The sequence below is a fragment of the Callithrix jacchus genome, chromosome 1, assembly GCF_049354715.1.
Source record: "Callithrix jacchus isolate 240 chromosome 1, calJac240_pri, whole genome shotgun sequence".
NCBI classification, from domain to species: domain Eukaryota; kingdom Metazoa; phylum Chordata; class Mammalia; order Primates; family Cebidae; genus Callithrix; species Callithrix jacchus.
Genome location: NC_133502.1, coordinates 161,417,356 through 161,437,122, shown reverse-complemented (window position 1 = coordinate 161,437,122; position 19,767 = coordinate 161,417,356). Strand labels below are relative to the sequence as shown.

The following is a 19,767-nucleotide window of genomic DNA, read 5'->3' as shown; positions in this document are numbered from 1 at the left end:
TGCACTGCAGCCTGGGCTACAGAGTAAGACTCCACCTCAAAAAAAAAAAATGCAACTACTCAGCTCCATCAGAACTACTCGCTCAGAAACTCTTGGGGAGGGCGATGAGATCGGTGTTTCCATGAGCCCCCCCGGGTGGTTCTGATGATGCAGTCTCAGATTTGAGGAGGCGGAGGAAGGATCCTCAGATGGAGGTGGGAAGGGACTGCATTTACAGCCGGTGAAAGCATCTGAAGACAGGTCCCTAGAGCAGGACATACTTCTTGTTTTATCTTTTAAATCCAAAATAAAATCATTTTTGTGTGATTTAAAAATCACTCATGCTAGTTTTAGAAAAACTAGCCCATTTCCAATGTGCAAATATTTTATCCCAAGAATATTTTACCCAGGTGCAAATTCAAAAATTTAATCCCGAAAGGAAAACTAAAGCGTTCTCCATCATTCCTGTTGAGGAAACATTTTGAATGTCCATGTTACATTTTAAATCATAATATTTAATAGAGAACTTGATTATATCCATTGACAAAACACAAATATTAAATTAAAATGTTTTATTACACAACTCCTTTTAAGATTTCAATACATTAGAGCATGTTAAATCAGCATGAAATGTTACAACAGTAGTTATCTATGCACACGAGAATATCCACAGAAACACATTGGAGGTGTGTTCACAGTTCTGGCAGTGGACAGAACAAAGGAGAAGAAGCCCGCACCTCAACACTCAGGACAGAGACAGCGCCCTCTAGGGCTGCATCCCAGGTCAGCACCAACCATATGCAAAGCTGATCTGGGCCTGCCTCAGGAAGGAGGCTAAGCTCATGTACCCCACCTGGCCTCACTTTCCCCCGTCCTCTGTGAAAGGGAGACGAGAATAATGGTCCTAACCTGCCACTTAGCAGCTGCGGGCCTCAGGCGAGTAAGTCCCTTTCCTCCTCTGAGCCTCCCACTTTCTCAAGGCTCTGAGTCACAGAGAGAGGCAGACCTGAGGGGGACATGAAGGCTTCCTCCCACCAAGTGGAGAGTGGTGGGCATCCGTCAACACCTCCATCGGCACGGAGCTAGCTTGCTTTCCAGACTGCCATGACATGTTACACAGCCCGGTTTAGTGGGGGAAGAACGGGACTGTGCTGGGGCTCCTGGCTAATCTCCAGCTCTGCCTTTTCCTGCCAGCAAGGCCTCATCTAGGACACAGCTCCCATGTCCCCAAGTTTTCTCCTCTGCCATATGGAAATGATGATCTCATAGGGTTTTGGGGATGATTAGATTGTTCAACAGCAAAGGCCTAAAATTGTGCCCGGCAGAAGCAATCAGTGCTGTAAGAGGTCAGGAGAGGGTGACCTTCAGGGCTCAGTGGTGATCGGGGCAGGTGCTCACAATTAGTGACTGGGGAGCACCTCCAGGTCTTGGGAAACACTGGGTTTTGGCACGGATGGTGGTTTCACAGTGTAGTCGGTTCAAGACAACAGACGCACCACATGCTTAGGATACCGGTGCTTTATGTTGGCGTATCATTCTTTCCAGAAAGCATTTTCGTTTTTTATTTTAAAGCAGGACCTGAGAATTAGAAACAGTCCTGGGAAAGGTTCAGGCCTCTATAGGCTGAGATGGGGCCCAGGCCTATATCTTTGAGGAGTAAAGAGGAACCCACAGAATTTTGGGGAATACAGGGAAACAGAGAGAAATTGCAATGAATATGTGTGCCTGCATGCATTGCATGTGTGTGTGCGTACACACAGAGGGGCCAGAGGAGGAAAACAGCAAGGCCCAGACGAGGGAAGGGTCTCGAGGCCCAAAAGCCTGGTGCATTGCACTTGGCTGATGGCAGCAGAGAGGCCTGACGTTCATGGGTCATTTGTGGCCCTCTTCATGCGCACGAACCCTTTATGACTATCCACAGCTCTGAGATGGGGACCTTGTGAGCCAGAACCAAACACGCGCTCTGCCCGTCCCTGAGGCAGCACTTGGGACTGTGGGGCTGTGGACCCCTGCCAGGCTCGCCTGTCCCCAGGACACTCAGGATGCACTTCAGGCCTCCTGTCTCCCGCAGGCAACTGCACAAGCCTCCTTTTGAAGGTAATTGCAGGACTTGTTACAGCAACACCTGTGCGCCAAGGCAGACGACAGGACCACCACAGACGTGACATTCTGTGCAGGGAGGGGAGAGGGGAGCCTCCTCTAGCTTTGCTTCTGGAGCCTAAAGTGACTATCCACTCATGGCGGGTTCCACCCTCCCCAAAACCCCGCATGTTCCCTGTCATCCTCCAACAGCCACTGTCACCGTGCCCAGGGCCACGCTCACAGCTGAGTCCTACACAGACCAGCGACCATCGGTCACCCCATCACTTTCAGTTTCCTTCTGTCTGGTCCACATCCAGATCTGGGAGGTTCCCACATGCACACCTCACTTCATCTTTGACGTGCTATGGCCTGAATGTCAGTGTCCCCTAAATTTCTATGATGAAGCCTAATTCCCAATGGGGTAGAAAGAACAGCTGGAGCCTTTGGAATTGCCCTGAAGCCAGACCAGCATTCCCACTCCTCTCCTGGAGAAGTTAGTGCTCTCATCATAGAGGCCCCAGAAACCTCCCCTGGCCCCTTCAGCCACATGAGGACACAGCTAGAGGCACGGCCCTAAGGAACCGGCCCTCACCAGGCTCCAAATCCTCAGGCATCTTGATCTTGGACTTCTCGGCCTTCCGAACTTTCTGGGGCTTATAACTCCCAGGCTAATGCACTTTGTTGGACCCTCCCTTCTCACCTGACGTCTCAAACTCCCAGGATGCGCCTCTCACAAACATGTCCCCATTGTGGGAATTCCATGGGTGAAGGGGCCAGGAGAAGCCCCTCTAAACTGCTCACAGCCTCTCAGAGGTCCCTCAGAATGGAGAAGACAGCAAGCAGGACGGGAATCTATCAACGATGCACCACACACAGGACCCCAGCAGACCCTTACAGGAAAGGATCAAAGAAGGGAGGCAGGAGGTGGGGGGTGGAGGCGGGACCCCCCCCCACCTGAGGGTGAGAGCCTCCTGCCCAGAACAGGGCAGTGGCAGAGGACACAGGGAAAAGAGCCACCTAGAAGACCAGTGAACTGCAGGATGCATCTCACAGAGCCCAGAGTGGCGCCTGCTGTGTGCAGAGCCAGGAGCACCAGAAATCAGAGCTGTGTCAAGAGGGATATTGACACCCTGAAGAACGCGTCAGTCATTGACCACATCCTACACAACAAAACAGGGGCATTCTCTAGAGTGAAGGCAAGGATGGAAGTCCACCAAGAACGTATTCACCAGGGAGGCGGGGAGCAAGTGTCCAAGACTCCCGGGACTGCCAGGCCCCCTCTTTGCTCACAGAGGAAGAGGACGAGGCCGCCTTCTGCAGGCTACAGTTAGCTCTCAGGCTAGAGGATGTGATGAAGAACAGGAAAGTCACACTCAGGGCTGGAAAGGCCCAGAAAGCCAGGAAGTCCCCGGGGCAGCCACTGTGTGCCAGGCCAGCCCCGTCCACACACTGCACTGCCTCCTGCCCTAGGGAGAAGAGTCTCTGGGCCCAGGATCTGCAGGCTTCTGCAAGGTCCACAGAGCCCTGAGGTTTGCAAGCATCATCCACAAGATACGAACCAGGACGAGGCATTTGATTCAGTGTCCTCCTGCACTGAGAACAGGGAAGGACGAGGAGACCGACAGCCAAAGCACGGAGAGTCAAGATGTGGGCAGAGGCTGAGCTGCGGGCAGAGCCACCCCTGTGGCCCTAACCCGGGGATGCCAGGTTCCTCCAGCCACCCTTCCCCTTACTCCCCAGCTGGCTTGGGAGGGGGCTTTCCATCACTGTCCCAAAATTCTAAATTCTGCTCCAACACTACCCACATGGAACTTCTGACTCTCTAGAAGCAACGGTGTCTGCATACACCAAGACAACTCGAATGACCCCCACGGAGCGTGGCTCTCTAGTGATGCCCTCTGTCTGGCAACAGCTGGACTTCCAACCAACAGTGCTTCTTCTATCAGCGATGCTGGCTGCTGTCGGGGCAGTGCTTGGGTTGAAGGGATCCCAGGACTTTGTGCGCAGAGCACGCTAGCCTCCACCTCGCCCTTCCTGAGCGCCTGCCTGGGCTACCCACACACCACTGTGCTGGGGAGGCACAGAGGTGGCCACAACCACCCACATCTACCACCATCTCTAGATATTTCACAGGCCAGTAACTCCAAAATGCCACCATTTCTTCATACATTTCCAAAAGAAGTAATGAAGAATACAGCAGCATGGTCAGAAACCTTTCGTGTAGAGGAAAAACAGAACTCAGATCAAGGACATACATAAACCACATTTCTGCCGTGCTCTGACAGTCCCTCACTTTCTGCAGCCGACTGCAGGGTGGGCCCGGGCCATGCCACTGTGGCTCCCGTGGGTGGGGAGGGGTGGCTGGAGGAACCCGGCATCCCCGGGTTAGGGCCACAGGGGTGGTCTGCCCGGAGCTCAGCCTCTGCCCACATCTTGACTCTCCGTGCTTTGGCTGTCAGTCTCCTGCCGGCAGCCCCGTTTTTCCCTGCTGTCCATCGGGACGCAAGGAACGGGGCGCGAGCTCCGGGGTGTGAAGAGCACACAGAGGGCCTGGCCCCTCCTCACCCCATTGCAGAAAACCTCTCATTCAGCTTCCAGGATGAGTAAGAGCCACAGAGCTTCAAATTTAACCAAATGCAGACGGGATATTTGGGGCTGGCAGACCCTGCATTTACAGGGCAAAGAAGAAACAGAGCCCACTGCTGGGACCAGTGGCCGGGGCCCCCATGAGTCCCTGGGCATCGGCTGGAGGCGGCGCCCCCTTCACTGCCACCCACAGGCCGGCAGCCCCGTTTTTCCCTGCTGTCCATCGGGACCCAAGGAAGGGGGCGCGAGCTCCGGGGTGTGAAGAGCACACAGAGGGCCTGGCCCTTCCTCACCCGATTGCACAGAAACATGTCTCGACTCAAGCCACATTTAGAGCTCGTGACTTTCTTTCCTCTCCCAACTCCAGAGAGGGCACAGACACCCAGAGTGAGGGGACAGTTACTTGACCACCAGGTGTGGAGCGGCCCTGGACAGCTTCAGGGATCCCTGCAGACCGAGGGTGGCTGGTGCAGGGGGAAAGTGACAGCCTCTCCTCCTCTCTCCTGCCAAGAGTGGGACAATGAGAGGGGGGCCAGGGAGTGGTCCACTACCAAAACCGAGCGGGGAGGAGGGGTGACGTCACAGTTTTCTACGCAGAATCCCTGCATGCCACAATAGGTGTTTCCGCTCCTCTTCAGGGCACCTACTTCCATGCTGGGAACACGGTATTAGACCTCAGCAAGGGCCACATGTCCCTCCCACCCCATGCCCAGAAGGGAATCAGGACCAGGAAGGAGTTTCCATGCCATGGACAAGAGCTGGGTGAGCACAGCGTGGAGGGTCCTGCTGTGGCGGGTCCTGCGCTGACCGAAGCCGGGCAGAGAAGCAGGCGACGTGCTGTGCAGTCTGCAGGCTAACTCTGAACTTGAGAATGAGGACTCCCCACTGGGCGCATACCTGGAGGAAGGGAAGCACCTTTCCACGGAGTCTGTCCCCGTTGCTTGACAATGGCATTCGTGCCCATCCTAAGGACCAGCTGCCACCACTGCTGGCTGCAAATGTCCTTTCAGGCAAACACAGCACCTTTGCAAAACGAGGCAGAGAGCGAGGGAGGGGTTGGGTCGGAAAGTCACCTGGTGCTGACAAGGACGCTGAGGGAACAGTGGTTCCATCTGAGCAGAGCTGTGTGGTGGGCCTTCTCTTGGAGCATAAGGCAGTGCTGCAGGGGTGGCTTCTGGCCTGGAAACTGCCTTTTTGGAAAGTGACCTGTGGCTCCGTGTAGCTGTTCTGGCGTGACGGTGCTGAATCTTGTCCTTGGTGCACCCTCTTGCGCTCAGGGCTGAGGAGCCCTCGGTGACCTGCCTGGGCCAGGTAGCGCCACGGAGATCCTCTTCAGGGACACAGGTGCTCATGCGCACAGGCCTGCCCACCATCTGCTGGAAGCATGCGGTGCTCCCGGCTCTCCCGGACAGTCTCAGCCACTGAAGTCAACTCGCCAGCATCCAGGGGAGGCTTCTCCCTGTGCCTCCGGGTCCTGTGGTCAAGACCAATGCAGGGCCCGGGAGTGACCGCTGAAAAAGAAGAGCCCAGGTGAAGCGCACTCACCTATCTGTGCCCTGGGAGTCCCCACGAAGTAAGTCTAGGAAGAAACCACCAGAGCCACCCATGTCCCCTGGATCCCCAGTGTGGAGGGAAAGGGCAGCGCCTCATCTTCGTGGAGTGATTGCTGCGGTGCTGCGATTTCATCACTTCTATCTTCATTAGTTACTATTCCCATGAGAAAGTAAGATGTTCATGCAACATTTTATTTTTATTTTTGAGACGGAGTCTCTGTCGCCCAGGCTGGAGTGCAGTGACGTGATCTCGGCTCACTGCAACCTCCATCTTCCGGGTTCAAAAGATTCTCCTGCCTCAGCCTCTCGAGTAGCTGGGAGTACAGGTGCCTGCCACCACGCCTGGATAAGTTTTGTATTTTCAGTAGAGATGGGGTTTCACCATGTTGGCCAGGCTGGTCTCCAAGCCCTGACCTCAGGTGATCTGCCCGCCGTGACCTCCCAAAGTGCTAGGATTGCAGGAGTGAGCGCCACCGCACCCAGCCTTAATGCAACATTTTAAAAATCAAAATTCATGCTAAACCCTTCATCGTGAGCAAAACATCCACATTTTAAACCTAGCCATGGTCAGACCCTGTAACTGCAACACTCTGAGGGCTGTACGAGTGTTAGGCATGGTGGGAAACTAAGTTTTGGCAAGTTCCATTCAACCTATAAAATTGTCACCAAAGAAACGGGAAAGGACTCACTTGCGGAATGTTCCACGCAGCTCCCAGGCGCACGGCACTGCCACAGAGCGGAGGTCTGCTCCCCGAGGACTGGGGCTTTAACCGCGAAGACCATTTCCCACTTTCGTCTAAAAGGACAGAAGGACTTGGTGAAGTGTCCGGCTTTTTCCTAAGGGAAGGAGGTGCCTACAGCGTTGCTGTCACTGCTGCCGGCCACAGGAAGATGCAAACACACTGCCCACCCTACGATCATGTTCTCTTTCCTTTTTTTTTCTTTTAGAATTGGAGTTTTGCTCTGTCGCCAGGCTGGAGCGCAGCGGTGCAATCTTGGCTCACTGCCATCTCCGACTACCTGGTACAAGCGATTCTCCTGTCTCAGCCTCCAGAGTAACTGAGATTACAGGCATGCGCCATCACAACCAGCTAATTTCTGAATTTTTAGTAGAGATGAGGGTTCACCATGTTGGCCTGCAGGGTCTCGATCTCCGGACCTTGTGATCCGCCCGCCTCGGCCTCCGAAAGTGCTGTGATTATAGGCGTGAGCCAAAGTGGGCGATTTAACCGGGGATTCAACTGCAAAAAAGAGCTGATGGGATCGGAGAGCGGCTCCCAGGGGTCTCCAGAGCTGCTCGTGGGCCGCAGGAGCTCCGAATCATCAAAGACCGGGCCCAGGGAGCCTGGAAGAGGACTGGCCCGCTCCGAAACGAATTCAGTAATTTTATGAAACTGAGGCTGTTTCAGGAATTTTTACTCACTCTTGGGGACGCTCCAGCGGTTTCCGGGCCCCGGACCCGCCGCAAACACAGCTGGGCTTGGACCCAAACCTCTGTCCCGTCCCGCCCGGTTCTGTCCTGTCCGGTTGGAGGCAGCGGTTAGGCTCAGCGCCAGGCGCGCGCCCTTTGCTGGCGGTTGGGGCGCAGCGAGGGGAGCGGGGAGCTCGCGGCCGAGCGGTGGTCGCTCGCCCCCTGGCGGCCTCTCGCGGAATCGCTGACATTCTCCGTCCCTTGCTCTCTGCTGCTGGCCGAGGGATGCTCTGCTTCAGCCTTGCTCCCTTTACTGGGCTACGCCTTGGAGCCACGGCTTAAAAGTTCGGAAATCTTCATGCCTTTGAGATGTATGAATAGGATTCCCCCTCATTCGGGTCTGAATGCAAAGATCTGCTCCAAGTTCTCTTGGGAAAAAGGACATAGCTTCAAAATCTGCAAGATGCAAGACACCTGTTTTCATAACCACATTCTCCAGGCTTCAGCCATCGGGCCACGGAGGGCCACGGTGGTGCTTGAGAGAAGATCTCCTGGAGAAACCACCCTCCAGCCTTGATCACAGACTGGAAGATGGAAGCAGAAATTCTTCTAGTGTATCTGTTTGAGAATCGTTGTCTACAGATTCTTCTAAGAAATCACCACCTGAAGACAAAGATGGGAGGTGGTCAGGGGTGAAATTGAAGGGTGCTTCCCCCTCATTTGACCTTCCCCACAGGAAAACCATAAAGGAAGTTACACCTGTGACTTTCTGATCAGTTATACAGATTACTGTTTGCTCAGCTAAAAAAGAAATCCATTCTCTTCTGTCCCAACTATTAATAGTCTTAAAATAATGAAAATGACACTTTCTCCTTGTTATTCCCATCCACTCTAGTCAACATATGGAAGAGCGGGCTCTATTCCCATTCGAACTTCCAAAATTAGGACGTAGTTCTGGACACCACTTCAGTTGAAAACCAAAACAGATAGGCACGTGAGCGCCATGTGCGCTCTGCTGCGTGGTAGCATGTTCGCCCTTCTTTATCCCCGAAGCATGGCTGTGTTCTTTCTTTTCACCGCCAGGGTTATTGTCTTTGATGGCCTGATCTCTTTTCCTGATGGATGACTCTCCAGGGGGGCCAAATATGTCTGTTGGTGGAGAGTGTATGTCACCTGGTTTCCTTGGTATCCAGCCTAGAGCCTACCATTTCAGGAACTCTTGTCAGTATACTCGAAGTTAATAATGATGGCTGTAGTAACAGAAAAAGACACATACCAGTTATAGGTTATTTGAGAGGATGATAGTTGATCCAAAGACACATTTTTAAAGGATCCATGGCTCTAACTAGGGAAGTTACAAATGAAAAATGTATGGGATATTTAAAAAATAATCATTTCATTATATTTTCTTAAAGATTGGATTTGCACAATTTGGAGCATCAGGACGAGAAAGGAGGGTATAGCTCTTACTGGAGGGCTCGGTCTCCACTGTCCTGTTAGCCCTCTTCAGGATCCTGAATAACTGCACGGATCTCCCCGGGCATGCTCAGTCTTCCTCCAGCAAGAGAGAAACAGCTGAATCTAATAATGTATTCAAAGACCTTGGAAAACCAGTCATTCTCTGATTCTAGTGTCTGCTATTGGGAAAAAACCATGAATTTCTCTTTTGAAGGACCAAAGATGCTGAACTTTACTGAGTTCCGTCCATGCCCTCTTCCTTGAGTTGTTTCCCTGAGTTTAATTTTTAAAATCAGGTTTCAGGTTGTATCTTTGAGTATAAAAAATGTGCGAACAAGGAAATTGGTTTGTTGTGTTTTTAAAGAGTCTTATTACACACAGTATAAAAATGAACAGGAGACTTACTTATACGCCAAACATGTACCCTCTCTCCCACTACTCACTAAATGAGACACTCTTTCCAGCATTGTAGGCATTATCTGTGGCCGAGTAAAAGAACCCTGGTCCTCTATGTGTACCTGGAAGGGATAGGTACTGTGCACAGATCTGGCCTGTGAAATCATATGCACCACTATACTTTTGTATTAGTACATTTTCACGCTGCTGATAAACACATACCTGAGACTGGGCAATTTACAAAAGAAAGAGGTTTAATTGGACTTACAGTTCCAGGTGGCTGAGGAAGCCTCACAATCATGGCAGAAGGCAAGGAGGAGCAAGTCTTATCTTACAAGAATGGCAGCAGGCAAGGAGTGAGAGAGTTTGTGCAGGGAAACTCCCATTTTTAAAACCAACAGCTCTTGTGAGACTCATTCACTATCATGAGAACAGTGCAGGAAATACCCATCCTTGTAATTCAATCACTTCCTACTGGGTACCTCCCACCAGGCTCCTCACACATGGCAATTGTGGGAGTCATAATTCAAGATGAGATTTGGATATCGACACAGCCAAACCATATCAGCTTTCTTCCCTTTACAGGGATTAGAATAACCTTAGCACCACAATTACACAGTCATTCATTAATGACATCAAAGCCTCAAAACACCAAGTAACTCATGTTCTGAATCACTGATTGGAGGACAGCCAAACAGGTGAGTCCCTGATGAGAAATACCTGCACCAGCCTTTTATATGAAAGAAAGATAAAATGGCAGTACAATCAAGCTACTGATCCCTGTTCATCTTTATGAAGAAAGTGTCACAAGGTAAGTTTAAACATAAGAACAGAAAATGTTATTTTATATCATTATAATAGATGAAAGAATATTACAAATAATAAAGTTATTCAAAGAATACAGATTTTCTTTTCTCTAAACGTTTTTGTAACTCAGAATGTACAAGATATTGTCAAAATAATTTCATGATTTTGGTAATAATAGTTGCCAGTAGGAGCAAAACGAATTGATATTTCTTTTTGAGCTGGGCAAACAATCTGTATGATTGATTAGAAAGAGCCACAAGTATAACCTCCTTTACAGTTTTCCTGTGGGTAATGTCAAATGAAAAGAAATAAACCTTCATATTTTCATTTAATGTAATTTTTTTGGGGGGGGAGGAAGGCAGGAAGGGAGGGAAGAAGGACGGTAGGGAGGAAGGAAGGGATGAAGGAAGGAAGGAAGGGAAGAAGCGGGGAGGGAGGGAGGGAGGGAAGGGAAGGAAGGAAAGCAAGCAATGAGAGAGACATTGCTGACCTGGATCCAGAGGTTTACAAGTTGATTTCTTTTTTTTTTGAGAGAAGGAAAGAAAAAAAAATAAGTAAAGGAGAGGAAGAAAGAGGAAGAGAAAGAGGGAGAGTAAATGGAAATATTGCTTTATTTTGAAAAAAATTGAGTATTAATAATGGCCAATCAATGTTTCATTTAAACTTATGGGTAGGTGTGATGTGGTATTGACAAGAATGTATATTTTGTGTATTTGAAGTGGAGAGCTCTATGAATATTTATTAAGTTTACTTGTTCCGGATCTGAGTTCGAGTCCTTGATATCCTTATTAATTTTCTGTCTCATTGAATCTAAGTCTCGTATCTGGGTGTTAGGATCGTTAGCTCTTGTTGTTGCATTGATCCTTTTACCACTATATCTTTGTTGCTTTAAAATCTATTTTCTCCGATACGAGAATTGCAACTCCTGCTTTTTATTTATTTATTATTTATTTTTGCTCTCCATTTGGTTGGTAATGTAATTTTTTTAAAAGATGGGGTCTCATTATGTTGCGCAGGCTGGTCTCGAACTTTGGCCTCAAGGGATCCTTCTCCCTCAGCCTCTCATCTCTCTCACCTCCTGCCTCTCAAATGCCAGGATTATAGGTGTGACACACTGCACCTGGGGAAGAAAGCACTTCAATTTCACCCCTAAAAACCTCCCAGGCAAAGACTGAATTTCTTTCCCTTCAGATGGGGGCGAACTTTTAGAAGAACCTTTAGGCAATGATTCCCAAACAAGGGCAAAGTGGATTTCCTGCTTTCATCTTCCTAATTGTGATCAAGGCTGGAGGGTAGTTTCTCCAGATCTTATCCCAAGCACCACCTTGGCCCTCCATGTCGATGGTTGAAGCCTGGAGAATGCGGTTGTGAAAACAGGTGTCTTGTGTCTTCTGGATTTTGAGGCTGTGTCCAGTTTCCCAAGAGAACTTGGAGCAGGTCTTTGCATTCAGGCCTGACCGAGAGGGGATCCTAATCAGACATCTCAAAGGCATGAAGATTTCCGTACTTTTAAGCAATGGCTCCAAGGTGTGCCCCAGCAAAGGGAGCAGGCAAGGCTGAAGCAGAACATCCCCCAGCCAGGAGCAGAGAGCAAAGGACGGAGAATGTCGGCGATTCAGCGAGAGGCAGCCAGCGGGCAAGCGACCACCGCTCGGCCGCGAGCTCCCAGCTCCCCTCTCTGCGCCCCAAAGGCCAGCAGAGGGCGCGCGCCTGGCGCTGAGCCCAACCGCCGCCTCCAACGGGAAAGGACGGGACCCGGCGGGACAGGATGGAGGTTTGGGTCCCAGCCCAGCTGTATTTGCGGCGCGTACTGGGGCCTGGCAGCCGCTGGGGCGGCGCTAAGAGTGAGTAAAAAGTCCTGAAACCGCCTGAGTTTCAAAAAAAAATATTAGTCACTTTGTTTCTTGCCCCTAACTCATGCGCCCTGAGGTGTTCCGGGAGCAGCGGCCCTTCCTCTTCCCGGCTCCCTGGGCCCGGCCTTTGATGACTCAGAGCTCCTTCGGCCCCCGAGCCGCTCTGGAGACTCCCGGGAGCAGCTCCCCAATCCCATCAGCCCTTTTCTGCAGTTGCATCCTCAGTGAAGTGGCGCATTTTGGGAAAACACCATCTTCGGGCGGGACGGTTTGTTTGCATCTTCCTGTGGCCGGCAGCAGTGACAGCAACGCTGTAGGCACCTCCTTCCCTTAGGAAAAAGCCGGACACTTCACCAAGTCCTTCTGTCCTTTTAGACGAAAGTGGGAAATGGTCTTCGCGGTTAAAGCCCCAGTCCTCGGGGAGCAGACCTCCGCTCTGTGGCAGTGCCGTGCGCCTGGGAGCTGCGTGGAACATTCCGCAAGTGAGTCCTTTCCCGTTTCTTTGGTGACAATTTTATAGGTTGAATGGAACTTGCCAAAACTTAGTTTCCCACCATGCCTAACACTCGTACAGCCCTCAGAGTGTTGCAGTTACAGGGTCTGACCATGGCTAGGTTTAAAATGTGGATGTTTTGCTCACGATGAAGGGTTTAGCATGAATTTTGATTTTTAAAATGTTGCATTAAGGCTGGGTGCGGTGGCGCTCACTCCTGCAATCCTAGCACTTTGGGAGGTCACGGCGGGCAGATCACCTGAGGTCAGGGCTTGGAGACCAGCCTGGCCAACATGGTGAAACCCCATCTCTACTGAAAATACAAAACTTATCCAGGCGTGGTGGCAGGCACCTGTACTCCCAGCTACTCGAGAGGCTGAGGCAGGAGAATCTTTTGAACCCGGAAGATGGAGGTTGCAGTGAGCCGAGATCACGTCACTGCACTCCAGCCTGGGCGACAGAGACTCCGTCTCAAAAATAAAAATAAAATGTTGCATGAACATCTTACTTTCTCATGGGAATAGTAACTAATGAAGATAGAAGTGATGAAATCGCAGCACCGCAGCAATCACTCCACGAAGATGAGGCGCTGCCCTTTCCCTCCACACTGGGGATCCAGGGGACATGGGTGGCTCTGGTGGTTTCTTCCTAGACTTACTTCGTGGGGACTCCCAGGGCACAGATAGGTGAGTGCGCTTCACCTGGGCTCTTCTTTTTCAGCGGTCACTCCCGGGCCCTGCATTGGTCTTGACCACAGGACCCGGAGGCACAGGGAGAAGCCTCCCCTGGATGCTGGCGAGTTGACTTCAGTGGCTGAGACTGTCCGGGAGAGCCGGGAGCACCGCATGCTTCCAGCAGATGGTGGGCAGGCCTGTGCGCATGAGCACCTGTGTCCCTGAAGAGGATCTCCGTGGCGCTACCTGGCCCAGGCAGGTCACCGAGGGCTCCTCAGCCCTGAGCGCAAGAGGGTGCACCAAGGACAAGATTCAGCACCGTCACGCCAGAACAGCTACACGGAGCCACAGGTCACTTTCCAAAAAGGCAGTTTCCAGGCCAGAAGCCACCCCTGCAGCACTGCCTTATGCTCCAAGAGAAGGCCCACCACACAGCTCTGCTCAGATGGAACCACTGTTCCCTCAGCGTCCTTGTCAGCACCAGGTGACTTTCCGACCCAACCCCTCCCTCGCTCTCTGCCTCGTTTTGCAAAGGTGCTGTGTTTGCCTGAAAGGACATTTGCAGCCAGCAGTGGTGGCAGCTGGTCCTTAGGATGGGCACGAATGCCATTGTCAAGCAACGGGGACAGACTCCGTGGAAAGGTGCTTCCCTTCCTCCAGGTATGCGCCCAGTGGGGAGTCCTCATTCTCAAGTTCAGAGTTAGCCTGCAGACTGCACAGCACGTCGCCTGCTTCTCTGCCCGGCTTCGGTCAGCGCAGGACCCGCCACAGCAGGACCCTCCACGCTGTGCTCACCCAGCTCTTGTCCATGGCATGGAAACTCCTTCCTGGTCCTGATTCCCTTCTGGGCATGGGGTGGGAGGGACATGTGGCCCTTGCTGAGGTCTAATACCGTGTTCCCAGCATGGAAGTAGGTGCCCTGAAGAGGAGCGGAAACACCTATTGTGGCATGCAGGGATTCTGCGTAGAAAACTGTGACGTCACCCCTCCTCCCCGCTCGGTTTTGGTAGTGGACCACTCCCTGGCCCCCCTCTCATTGTCCCACTCTTGGCAGGAGAGAGGAGGAGAGGCTGTCACTTTCCCCCTGCACCAGCCACCCTCGGTCTGCAGGGATCCCTGAAGCTGTCCAGGGCCGCTCCACACCTGGTGGTCAAGTAACTGTCCCCTCACTCTGGGTGTCTGTGCCCTCTCTGGAGTTGGGAGAGGAAAGAAAGTCACGAGCTCTAAATGTGGCTTGAGTCGAGACATGTTTCTGTGCAATCGGGTGAGGAGGGGCCAGGCCCTCTGTGTGCTCTTCACACCCCGGAGCTCGCGCCCCCTTCCTTGGGTCCCGATGGACAGCAGGGAAAAACGGGGCTGCCGGCCTGTGGGTGGCAGTGAAGGGGGCGCCGCCTCCAGCCGATGCCCAGGGACTCATGGGGGCCCCGGCCACTGGTCCCAGCAGTGGGCTCTGTTTCTTCTTTGCCCTGTAAATGCAGGGTCTGCCAGCCCCAAATATCCCGTCTGCATTTGGTTAAATTTGAAGCTCTGTGGCTCTTACTCATCCTGGAAGCTGAATGAGAGGTTTTCTGCAATGGGGTGAGGAGGGGCCAGGCCCTCTGTGTGCTCTTCACACCCCGGAGCTCGCGCCCCGTTCCTTGCGTCCCGATGGACAGCAGGGAAAAACGGGGCTGCCGGCAGGAGACTGACAGCCAAAGCACGGAGAGTCAAGATGTGGGCAGAGGCTGAGCTCCGGGCAGACCACCCCTGTGGCCCTAACCCGGGGATGCCGGGTTCCTCCAGCCACCCCTCCCCACCCACGGGAGCCACAGTGGCATGGCCCGGGCCCACCCTGCAGTCGGCTGCAGAAAGTGAGGGACTGTCAGAGCACGGCAGAAATGTGGTTTATGTATGTCCTTGATCTGAGTTCTGTTTTTCCTCTACACGAAAGGTTTCTGACCATGCTGCTGTATTCTTCATTACTTCTTTTGGAAATGTATGAAGAAATGGTGGCATTTTGGAGTTACTGGCCTGTGAAATATCTAGAGATGGTGGTAGATGTGGGTGGTTGTGGCCACCTCTGTGCCTCCCCAGCACAGTGGTGTGTGGGTAGCCCAGGCAGGCGCTCAGGAAGGGCGAGGTGGAGGCTAGCGTGCTCTGCGCACAAAGTCCTGGGATCCCTTCAACCCAAGCACTGCCCCGACAGCAGCCAGCATCGCTGATAGAAGAAGCACTGTTGGTTGGAAGTCCAGCTGTTGCCAGACAGAGGGCATCACTAGAGAGCCACGCTCCGTGGGGGTCATTCGAGTTGTCTTGGTGTATGCAGACACCGTTGCTTCTAGAGAGTCAGAAGTTCCATGTGGGTAGTGTTGGAGCAGAATTTAGAATTTTGGGACAGTGATGGAAAGCCCCCTCCCAAGCCAGCTGGGGAGTAAGGGGAGGGGTGGCTGGAGGAACCTGGCATCCCCGGGTTAGGGCCACAGGGGTGGCTCTCCCCGCAGCTCAGCCTCTGCCCACATCTTGACTCTCCGTGCTTTGGCTGTCGGTCTCCTCGTCCTTCCCTGTTCTCAGTGCAGGAGGACACTGAATCAAATGCCTCGTCCTGGTTCGTATCTTGTGGATGATGCTTGCAAACCTCAGGGCTCTGTGGACCTTGCAGAAGCCTGCAGATCCTGGGCCCAGAGACTCTTCTCCCTAGGGCAGGAGGCAGTGCAGTGTGTGGACGGGGCTGGCCTGGCACACAGTGGCTGCCCCGGGGACTTCCTGGCTTTCTGGGCCTTTCCAGCCCTGAGTGTGACTTTCCTGTTCTTCATCACATCCTCTAGCCTGAGAGCTAACTGTAGCCTGCAGAAGGCGGCCTCGTCCTCTTCCTCTGTGAGCAAAGAGGGGGCCTGGCAGTCCCGGGAGTCTTGGACACTTGCTCCCCGCCTCCCTGGTGAATACGTTCTTGGTGGACTTCCATCCTTGCCTTCACTCTAGAGAATGCCCCTGTTTTGTTGTGTAGGATGTGGTCAATGACTGACGTGTTCTTCAGGGTGTCAATATCCCTCTTGACACAGCTCTGATTTCTGGTGCTCCTGGCTCTGCACACAGCAGGCGCCACTCTGGGCTCTGTGAGATGCATCCTGCAGTTCACTGGTCTTCTAGGTGGCTCTTTTCCCTGTGTCCTCTGCCACTGCCCTGTTCTGGGCAGGAGGCTCTCACCCTCAGGTGGGGGGGGGGTCCCGCCTCCACCCCCCACCTCCTGCCTCCCTTCTTTGATCCTTTCCTGTAAGGGTCTGCTGGGGTCCTGTGTGTGGTGCATCGTTGATAGATTCCCGTCCTGCTTGCTGTCTTCTCCATTCTGAGGGACCTCTGAGAGGCTGTGAGCAGTTTAGAAGGGCTTCTCCTGGCCCCTTCACCCATGGAATTCCCACAATGGGGACATGTTTGTGAGAGGCGCATCCTGGGAGTTTGGGACGTCAGGTGAGAAGGGAGGGTCCAACAAAGTGCATTAGCCTGGGAGTTATAAGCCCCAGAAAGTTCGGAAGGCCGAGAAGTCCAAGATCAAGATGCCTGAGGATTTGGAGCCTGGTGAGGGCCGGTTCCTTAGGGCAGTGCCTCTAGCTGTGTCCTCATGTGGCTGAAGGGGCCAGGGGAGGTTTCTGGGGCCTCTATGATGAGAGCACTAACTTCTCCAGGAGAGGAGTGGGAATGCTGGTCTGGCTTCAGGGCAATTCCAAAGGCTCCAGCTGTTCTTTCTACCCCATTGGGAATTAGGCTTCATCATAGAAATTTAGGGGACACTGACATTCAGGCCATAGCACGTCAAAGATGAAGTGAGGTGTGCGTGTGGGAACCTCCCAGATCTGGATGTGGACCAGACAGAAGGAAACTGAAAGTGATGGGGTGACCGATGGTCGCTGGTCTGTGTAGGACTCAGCTGTGAGCGTGGCCCTGGGCACGGTGACAGTGGCTGTTGGAGGATGACAGGGAACATGCGGGGTTTTGGGGCGGGTGGAACCCGCCATGAGTGGATAGTCACTTTAGGCTCCAGAAGCAAAGCTAGAGGAGGCTCCCCTCTCCCCTCCCTGCACAGAATGTCACGTCTGTGGTGGTCCTGTCGTCTGCCTTGGCGCACAGGTGTTGCTGTAACAAGTCCTGCAATTACCTTCAAAAGGAGGCTTGTGCAGTTGCCTGCGGGAGACAGGAGGCCTGAAGTGCATCCTGAGTGTCCTGGGGACAGGCGAGCCTGGCAGGGGTCCACAGCCCCACAGTCCCAAGTGCTGCCTCAGGGACGGGCAGAGCGCGTGTTTGGTTCTGGCTCACAAGGTCCCCATCTCAGAGCTGTGGATAGTCATAAAGGGTTCGTGCGCATGAAGAGGGCCACAAATGACCCATGAACGTCAGGCCTCTCTGCTGCCATCAGCCAAGTGCAATGCACCAGGCTTTTGGGCCTCGAGACCCTTCCCTCGTCTGGGCCTTGCTGTTTTCCTCCTCTGGCCCCTCTGTGTGTACGCACACACACATGCAATGCATGCAGGCACACATATTCATTGCAATTTCTCTCTGTTTCCCTGTATTCCCCAAAATTCTGTGGGTTCCTCTTTACTCCTCAAAGATATAGGCCTGGGCCCCATCTCAGCCTATAGAGGCCTGAACCTTTCCCAGGACTGTTTCTAATTCTCAGGTCCTGCTTTAAAATAAAAAACGAAAATGCTTTCTGGAAAGAATGATACGCCAACATAAAGCACCGGTATCCTAAGCATGTGGTGCGTCTGTTGTCTTGAACCGACTACACTGTGAAACCACCATCCGTGCCAAAACCCAGTGTTTCCCAAGACCTGGAGGTGCTCCCCAGTCACTAATTGTGAGCACCTGCCCCGATCACCACTGAGCCCTGAAGGTCACCCTCTCCTGACCTCTTACAGCACTGATTGCTTCTGCCGGGCACAATTTTAGGCCTTTGCTGTTGAACAATCTAATCATCCCCAAAACCCTATGAGATCATCATTTCCATATGGCAGAGGAGAAAACTTGGGGACATGGGAGCTGTGTCCTAGATGAGGCCTTGCTGGCAGGAAAAGGCAGAGCTGGAGATTAGCCAGGAGCCCCAGCACAGTCCCGTTCTTCCCCCACTAAACCGGGCTGTGTAACATGTCATGGCAGTCTGGAAAGCAAGCTAGCTCCGTGCCGATGGAGGTGTTGACGGATGCCCACCACTCTCCACTTGGTGGGAGGAAGCCTTCATGTCCCCCTCAGGTCTGTCTCTCTCTGTGACTCAGAGCCTTGAGAAAGTGGGAGGCTCAGAGGAGGAAAGGGACTTACTTGCCCGAGTCCCGCAGCTGCTAAGTGGCAGGTTAGGACCATTATTCTCGTCTCCCTTTCACAGAGGACGGGGGAAAGTGAGGCCAGGTGGGGTACATGAGCTTAGCCTCCTTCCTGAGGCAGGCCCAGATCAGCTTTGCATATGGTTGGTGCTGACCTGGGATGCAGCCCTAGAGGGCGCTGTCTCTGTCCTGAGTGTTGAGGTGCGGGCTTCTTCTCCTTTGTTCTGTCCACTGCCAGAACTGTGAACACACCTCCAATGTGTTTCTGTGGATATTCTCGTGTGCATAGATAACTACTGTTGTAACATTTCATGCTGATTTAACATGCTCTAATGTATTGAAATCTTAAAAGGAATTGTGTAATAAAACATTTTAGATTAATATTTGTGTTTTGTCAATGGATATAATCAAGTTCTCTATTAAATATTATGATTTAAAATGTAACATGGACATTCAAAATGTTTCCTCAACAGGAATGATGGAGAACGCTTTAGTTTTCCTTTCGGGATTAAATTTTTGAATTTGCACCTGGGTAAAATATTCTTGGGATAAAATATTTGCACATTGGAAATGGGCTAGTTTTTCTAAAACTAGCATGAGTGATTTTTAAATCACACAAAAATGATTTTATTTTGGATTTAAAAGATAAAACAAGAAGTATGTCCTGCTCTAGGGACCTGTCTTCAGGTGCTTTCACCGGCTGTAAATGCAGTCCCTTCCCACCTCCATCTGAGGATCCTTCCTCCGCCTCCTCAAACCTGAGACTGCATCATCAGAACCACCCGGGGGGGCTCATGGAAACACCGATCTCATCGCCCTCCCCAAGAGTTTCTGAGCGAGTAGTTCTGATGGAGCTGAGTAGTTGCATTTTTTTTTTTTTTTTTTTTTTTTTTGAGGTGGAGTCTTACTCTGTAGCCCAGGCTGGAGTGCAGTGGCATGATCTCAGCTCAGTGCAACCTCCACCGCCTGGGTTCAAGTGATTCTCCTGCTTCCATCTCCCAAGTAGCTGGGATTGCTACTTGGCATTCACCACCATGCCCAGCTAATTGTTTTTTTGGAATTTTAGTAGAGACAGGGTTTCACCATGTTGGCCAGGCTGGTCTCAAACTCCTGACCTCAGGTGACCCGCCTGCCTCAGACTCTCACAGTGGAGTAGTTGCGTTTTAACCGATTCCAGGCAATGCTGA

At 52.2% G+C, this 19,767-nt stretch overlaps 1 protein-coding gene and 1 long non-coding RNA gene across 3 annotated transcripts; one reads left to right on the top strand and one right to left on the bottom strand.

Annotated features, from left to right (window-relative positions):
- Nucleotides 1-536: 536 nt before the first annotated feature.
- LOC103787337 (uncharacterized) lies at nucleotides 537-11,959 on the bottom strand. Its single transcript, XM_078350234.1, has 3 exons — nucleotides 7,624-11,959; nucleotides 6,890-6,996; nucleotides 537-6,158 (listed from the first exon to the last, which is right to left on the bottom strand). The coding sequence occupies exons 1-3, from the start codon at nucleotides 7,860-7,862 to the stop codon at nucleotides 5,980-5,982; spliced, it is 525 nt and encodes a 174-aa protein (XP_078206360.1). The 5' UTR covers nucleotides 7,863-11,959; the 3' UTR covers nucleotides 537-5,979.
- A 37-nt stretch (nucleotides 11,960-11,996) lies between these two features.
- LOC118143817 (uncharacterized) lies at nucleotides 11,997-18,961 on the top strand. Of its 2 annotated transcripts, XR_013527025.1 has the most exons (3): nucleotides 11,997-12,116; nucleotides 12,501-12,607; nucleotides 13,339-18,961. It is a non-coding gene; the product is annotated as an uncharacterized LOC118143817 (long non-coding RNA). The 2 variants fall into 2 exon arrangements; XR_013527024.1 differs by having other exon boundaries at nucleotides 12,067-12,607.
- Nucleotides 18,962-19,767: the final 806 nt, after the last annotated feature.

Excerpts from the sequence above, each read along its gene's own strand:
- LOC103787337 (XM_078350234.1), bottom strand. The coding sequence starts at position 7,862 with ATGTCAGCGATTCCGCGAGAGGCCGCCAGGGGGCGAGCGACCACCGCT. Across the intron at positions 6,997-7,623 it reads CCGCTGGAGCGTCCCCAAGA|ACGAAAGTGGGAAATGGTCT; the intron begins GTGAGTAAAAAT and ends CTGTCCTTTTAG. Across the intron at positions 6,159-6,889 it reads CTGCGTGGAACATTCCGCAA|CGGTCACTCCCGGGCCCTGC; the intron begins GTGAGTCCTTTC and ends CTTCTTTTTCAG.